This window comes from Silene latifolia, chromosome Y (assembly GCF_048544455.1).
Source record: "Silene latifolia isolate original U9 population chromosome Y, ASM4854445v1, whole genome shotgun sequence".
Taxonomy (NCBI): Eukaryota; Viridiplantae; Streptophyta; class Magnoliopsida; order Caryophyllales; family Caryophyllaceae; genus Silene; species Silene latifolia.
The window spans coordinates 361,997,680-362,004,659 of NC_133538.1; the positions used below are offsets into that span (position 1 = coordinate 361,997,680).

A 6,980-nucleotide genomic window follows, 5' to 3' on the forward strand; every position below is an offset into this window, starting at 1 on the left:
GATATTATAGAACATGAGAATATACGGCTGCACAATGTACGCCACAATGGAGGTTATTATAAGTGTGTACCTTGGTTGAGCAATGCGGTCTTGACCACATTTTCGACAATGAATATTTTCATTGTGCTCAGCATCAATTCCGCGCCAGCATGTGCTGCAACACATGTACCAGAGTTTCTGCGATTCTTTATTTATTGACGCTGATGGTTTTACTCAAAAGGATGCTTCATGTGAGGCGAAAGACAAATAGAATATAGAGTTTGATAGGTATGCCTATGTAAAGGTAAAATAAGTGGGATACGGCAGTAACAAAAATGTAATGTAAGCGTGAACCTATTAGCTCGTGTTTACCTTGTTGTCTTCGGAGAAGAAAGTAATAGGGATCACAATTGATGGATTCGTACGTGCACCTATGGTGGAAGCAGAGACTGCGTTGTCTTTTTGGAGTAGCTTTATTTGTTCATCATTTTGAAAAAGCCTGTGAGAGTGTATTAAAAATGTTATCACTTGAAATGTGGTCATAACTCGCTCTTGTTATAATGAATACTACACCGGAAGATAACTTACCAATCTTGAATAGCTTGGCATTCTGGAGTTTGTGGGTTAAATAAAACGGTTGTGGACGACTTTGTGGACAATGATATTCCTAAAAAATGTTTTAGTTAATTTTGCCTTATAGAATGTGTGCATCAGATGTATATGTAAAAAGATTGTTGATAGGTGGTTTGCATACCATTGTAGGACGTAACTCTAAGACGTGTAGGAAGTATAATAGGAAAGGAGTCCAGAAACTGCGAGATGTAGGAACCTTCATTTGATGCGAGTTCGTCCCACATAGTCAAAATGGTTGGCTTCATTCTGAAAAGACATATACAAGTATGTTGTAAAGTGATGTAGCTTTAATAAACATTAATGTAGTTTGGCAGTCTACTTACTCGTGATTTACAAGCACAAATTCTTGTAGGGTGTTGTCATCTTTCGTCGCCTTTTTTGGGTAAATGTCAGACACTATTGCAAGTGTATCTGCGACCATAATTGTAAATGGCTAAATATATCTACCCCGTACAGTAAATTGTATAGAAGCTTTAAATAGGAAGATAGTGAACGTGTTTACTATCCTACGGATAAGTGTGCCAGAGTCTATGTACCGCGGAAGGTCAGAGAATGGAACAAGATTGAAACTTGCAGCAATAACTTTGCCATCTAGCTCTTCTTCAGAAACCTCGCGGATAGGAGTTTTTGTACTTATGGTCCATTGGTATTTGTTATTGATAATGCGATGCTGCTCTGGTATGGGGCACACTATTGCATTTGAGATGTAGTAGTGGCCAAGTATGTATAGAGTATTTGAAAGTGATTCAATATCTTTGTTGAAGATCGTGGCCTAGACGAGCATTCCCTATAATCATTGAAAGGGCAATTGATTGAAAGTGCAGATTAAAATTAAAGAGGACCAAAAGATATATAATCATGTAGCAATGGAAAACTAAGACACAAATAATAGTAAGTAAAAGGAAATATAAGCGCACAAAGTTAGCGTGTTGTGCAGTAGTAACAGAAAGTCAGCCAGTCATGAAAATCAGCATGAACGTTATGCGTAGTCAAGCGTCATATATGAAAAGCAGGAAAAGGTCAGAATGAAAGAGGATATTATTTACCTAGCCATCAATAAGAAGCAGCCTCTGAAATTTCTTGGAGCTTTGAGAAGAAGTACAAGGAAAAGCTTTTTCCATCACACGCACCTTTGCCGTCAATTTTTTGTTCTCAGGCGTAATGCTAGCTATATATCTTTGTTCCGTTGTCATTCTAAGAGAGAAAGTTAAAAATCGTTTTATAAAGCAACATGACAAAAGCAAGCAGTTTAATCTGGCAAAGAAATAGCGTATTAAAATAAGAAGCTATTAGATGTTTTTGGCTAGTTCAAGAATTTCTTTATAAACAATATTACGTGTGTATGTTTTCGCGGGATATTTTTCTGATGGCTTAATAACAACTCTAACGGCTGTTGCTGTTGTAGCATGAGATAGAGCTACATATGGCTGTCCATGGGAAAAAATAGGTTGTGGTAAATATATTCCTGTACATCCGAGAGTTTGGCCTTGGGCTTTGTTTATAGTCATAGCAAAACATAGTCTAACTGAAAATTGAGTTCTAGTGAATAGGATCCTTGGGCTTTGTTTATAGTCATAGCAAAACATAGTCTAACTGAAAATTGAGTTCTAGTGAATAGGATATAGAACTTTTTGTGCTCGCTTTGTTTTAGGAAAATTCTTGGAATGAATACTCTATGTCCTTTATAAGGACCAACGACAATTTATACGTCAATCACATTTCTTTCAAAGTGGCAACAAATTAACCGTGTTCCATTACGTAGTCCTTTTGCCGGGTCAAGATTTCTAAGTAATAGTATAGGGCAGTTGATTTTTAATTTCAAGATATGTGGAGGAAAACCATTTGGAGTTAAACTGTTTAAGAAGTCTTCGTGTTGACTTTGTTCATTAGTATCAACAGTTTTATCAAAACTACAGTAAGCTTAAGATTCTCTTATAAATTTGTTAATAAGTAAGTCGTTAATGTAGTCAACGTCATCATTTTTCGGTGTTAGTATAGTTCGAGTAACAACTTCGTCACTTGAAAAATTTGAGTCGCATATTTTTGGAAATACATATTCAATTAGAGCATTTAAAGAGGATGTGTCATCTAAGTATGGTATGGTTATCAAAGGTGGAAGCTGAATGATGTCGTCCGATATTGTCTTTTCCTCACCATTAACAACTCGTAATAAGTACTCACAAAAAGAAGGGTCATCTTTGGCTCGCATATTCTCTGTGAGGTGAATTTTTTTTTGTTTTTTCCTTAAATGAGAGGTAACTAAACTTGTATCTATGTGCTCCTCTTTTGTCGCGTTTAGGACAACAGGTAGAACCTGGCGAAAGTCGCCACCAAAAACAATGACCTTACCACCAAAAGGCAAATCGCAATCATTTATATCTTTTAACAGCAAATCCAGAGCTTCAACAGTTATTTTCTTAGCCATAGTGGCTTCATCCCAAATAATAACATTAGCAACTCTAAGAAGCTTGTCGAGTCCAGATTGTTTGCTTACATTGCAACATGTATTTTTGTCAATGTTTATTGGTATTCTAAAACGTGACTGTGTAGTTCTAGCATAGGGAAGGTTAAAAGAGGCTACCCTAGATGTTGCGGTGGGTAATACCACTAATCCTCTGGATCGTACAGCTGCTAAGATAGCTCTATACAAAAAAACATTTTCCCAGTTCCCCCAGGACCGTTAACGAAGAATGCTCCGGGCGTGTTTGTAAATATTTTGTCAGTTATAGTGTCAAAAACAAGCCTTTTATCTGCATTCAAGGTGGATATTGTTAAAAGTTCATCCTCTGTGACTAATATGTTTAACTCATCCTCGATTTCTTTGCAGCGGTCATTATCTTCATAAGCACGTAGGTTGAAATCAACAAATTTATGGTCGGCAATGTTTTTTCCCATGGATTCTAATGTAGAACTTAACATTTTGACAACTTTATATATAATTTGTTCCTTTGTAAATGCTTTGGTGCATGCAAAATCTTCTGACATAGCACTTTCATATTTTGTCCACAATTCTTTAGGATTTTTAGGGTCACAGTAAACAAGTATTGTTGCAAGTAATTGTAATACTATGGTTTTCTGTACTATTAGGTACTCTATCGAGTAAGGCTTACTCTGTCGAGTAAGTGAGTTTTGGTTTCAAACCAGTGTACTGTCTGATGGGTACTCGATCGAGTAAGTGTCAATCGATTGAGTAGGGGGCACTCGATCGAGTAAGTGACTTACTCGATCGATTAAGTCGGTTTTACGGGTTATTTCGCCGGATTTTGATAGCAACGTGAGAATGTTATATAAAGTTATTTTATCAATTCCTTTTTACTTTTCACTGTTGCTAAACAATTTACACAAGAGAAAAGTTACGTAACGTCCCCTTCACTCATTGCTATCAAATCCTAAGGGCTAGAGTCATCGGATCGTTGAGTTCTTTATGGCATTAAGACCGTTGCATCGTGGGTAAGCTTCTAGTATGATTTTTATATCGTCTCATTGATTTTAGTTGAAACCCTAATTGGGTATTTTTAGGGGTTTTGGGAGTATTGTGTTTGTTAGATAGTAATTATATGATTGTGTGATTATAGGAGGTGATTTCGTAGAAGAACAGTTTTGAATAGCTGATTGTGACGATGTTGGTGATTACTTTTCTAGGTAGGGTTTCCCTACTCGGGTATTGATTACATTGTGTTTGATGGTTGTATTGTTGTTGGTCTGTATCATATTGGTGTTGGTAATTGTTGTTGTATAATTGGTTGGTTGTGTTTGTTTGTGGTTCGCGAGGTGCATCCTCGGCTGAGTTGAGTCACTTGCGGGAGTGGCTTCACGCCCTTGATTCGCCCCTTGTGGTTCCCGTCACAAGGGGATGCGCACATTAAGGAACTTGGGTTTTCGCTCGGTGTTGATGAGCGGGGCTTAGGTGGGAACGGCTGCGGTTCCCCAATTGCGGTGAGGATTACTGGTTGCGGCCGTAATCTGACAGGACTAGACCTTCAGGCTAGTCAGGTGTGTGGAGATGTGACGGAGTTGGTTGATTGTGTGTATTGTTGTTATGGTTGATCTTATATTATGTAATCAGTAACTAACCCCGTTTATTGTTTTAAAAACTGTGGTGATCCATTCGGGGATGGTGAGCAGTTCTTGAGCAAGTATGAGATGGACGCGCATGGGATAGCTGGGATTGAGTCACCACGTGTTACTAGAGGTCTTCCGCTGTGTCGTTGAACTTTTATTTCTTTTTAGTTGGTTTTGATAGTTTGGAACAGATGTATATCACTTTACAGTTTTGGGATTTTGGTTATGTAATCAGTTAACCTTATTTATCTAAGTATGTTCTTTTATGGTCAATGTGATATACATTGCCTCGGGTAACCGAGATGGTAGCACTTCCATGCATTAGGTAGTCTTGGTAAGACACTTTGGTGTATATGTGTATTACAAAGTGGTATTAGAGCGACGATTTTTGAACCTATAACTAATGAACCTAATGAATCTAGGGAGTCAAAATAAAATGAACTAGGGTAGGATTTGTTAGGAGCTAATGCAAAGACTTGGGAGATGTCCTAAAGTCGCGAACTCACCCTACATCTTTGAACCGGTCACTATGGGGTGCCATGGGATCATTATGTGTTTACTAATGTTCTATTATATATATTGGATGATATGTTGTATGGAATTGTTAAAAAAATGATTGTGGAGGGATGGAGGATGTGGTGGAAAAAGGTGAAGTAGTTCATATGATAATATGTTGTGAATAATGATGTTGCATGATGGATAATTTATAATGTGGCATTATAGTAACATGTGAATAGGATATTGTATATATATATATATATATATATATATATATATATCTATATATATTGCGAAAAGTTGTTAAGTTAAAGCATGCGGTTAGCTAGAGAGTCAGCATGATTCGATCGAGTAGGTTGGACTCGATCGAGTGGGCTGAGCTCGGTTGAGTGGGTATATGATAACGTTGGGCAGTAGCTGCTGTTTTGGGGAACTTGATCAAGTAAATGGAGTACTCGATCGAGTGGGAGCTACTCGATTGATTACGTTTGGGGCTCGATTGAGTGCGTTTTGTTGTACGTTCTGGTCAGGTTTTGGAGTTGAGGTACTCGATCGAGTAAGTGGGCAACTCGATCGACTGATCTCTACTCGATCGAGTGGGTGTAGTTACTCGATCGAGTGTGTGCTGTACAGGTCATATATGCTTTGAGCCTTAGGCTATATGTTTACTTTTCTCTCTCCTCTTATAGCTCAAAGATATGCCGCCAAAGAGATCTTCTTTGTACACTAGGACGCAGGAGATGAGTGTAGATGATATAGCCAAGATGCTTGAGCATCAAGATGCACTTACCGAGGCCCTAAAAAGATTTGGGAAAGACAAAGATGCCGGGGTACCGGTGCCCCAATTTTGCTCGACAATTGGCATAGGGAGATGGTGAACATCTTGAATATGGTACATTGTCCCGAGGAATTAAAAGTGGAACAAGCTGCGTTGTACTTGAGAGATGGCGCAGGAGAGTGGTGGGACAAGGTAAGGGAGAGTGCCCTAGATATATATCTGAAACAGGGAAAGCCAGCTATACCGTGGGTTTAGTTTAAGAGAGCTATGCGCCGGGAGTTCATACCTGAGCACGTTCGTAGTAAGATGAGGGAAGAGTTCGATACTTTTAAGATGACTTCGAACATAACAGTGGCTGATTACTATCATAAGTTTAATGAGAAATCGAGGTATGCAGAGGACATGAGGCTGAATCAAGAGAACTTGGCACTGAGGTTTTTAGAAGGGCTTGAATTACCAGATAATGGAGAAGTTACCAGTTGGGGTCCTTACAGATGTTAAGAAGGTTTATGAGTGAGCCGGGAGAGCTGAGAGATTGGTCGAGATGGCCAAGGAGAACAAGGTGAGGGGTCCTGAGAAAAGAAAGGCTGAGAGTGAGGGTGGTGGTCAGTCCACCTACAAGAGGCGTAACCATAACCAGGCAAGGGCTTACTCGTCGGGATCGGGTTTTAGTGGTGGAGCTTCTTATGGGCGTGGTCGTAGTGGTGGTGGTAGGAGCTGGAGTATCTCTTTTTTCAACTGTGGCGGTATAGGCCATAAGAGGCATGAGTGTACTAGTGCCGTGGGGAGAGGTTTTCAGAGGCCATCGCAGGGGAGCTTTTCGTAGGCTCCATCTCAGAGTTATGCTAGCAACCGACCGGCTGGGTCATGGAATGGCCAAGGTGGTCAGAGTAACAACAACAGTGGATCTAACCGCAATGGCGGTAACTCTTATCAGAAACGGGCAGCTAACAACAATCAGGGGTTAGCTTCCAAGCCATCTACTTTAGCTAGTATCGTTCAGGGAGGTGGACAAAAGACTAGTGGAAAG

The 6,980-nt window shown here is 39.4% G+C and overlaps 1 protein-coding gene and 1 long non-coding RNA gene across 2 annotated transcripts; both read right to left on the reverse strand.

Moving 5' to 3' along the window:
- Window positions 1-566: 566 nt before the first annotated feature.
- On the reverse strand, window positions 567-984 carry LOC141633860 (uncharacterized). The gene is made up of 3 exons (XR_012538614.1): window positions 936-984; window positions 734-858; window positions 567-646 (listed from the first exon to the last, which is right to left on the reverse strand). It is a non-coding gene; the product is annotated as an uncharacterized LOC141633860 (long non-coding RNA).
- A 1,549-nt stretch (window positions 985-2,533) lies between these two features.
- LOC141631736 (uncharacterized) lies at window positions 2,534-3,507 on the reverse strand. Its single transcript, XM_074444364.1, has 2 exons — window positions 3,356-3,507; window positions 2,534-3,254 (listed from the first exon to the last, which is right to left on the reverse strand). The coding sequence occupies exons 1-2, from the start codon at window positions 3,505-3,507 to the stop codon at window positions 2,534-2,536; spliced, it is 873 nt and encodes a 290-aa protein (XP_074300465.1).
- Between the last annotated feature and the right edge of the window lie 3,473 nt (window positions 3,508-6,980).

Coding starts and splice junctions, on each gene's coding strand:
- LOC141631736 (XM_074444364.1), bottom strand. CDS start 3,507: ATGGGAAAAAACATTGCCGACCATAAATTTGTTGATTTCAACCTACGT. Junction 3,255..3,355: donor ACCTTGAATGCAGATAAAAG/GCTTGTTTTTGA, acceptor TTTTTTGTATAG/AGCTATCTTAGCAGCTGTAC.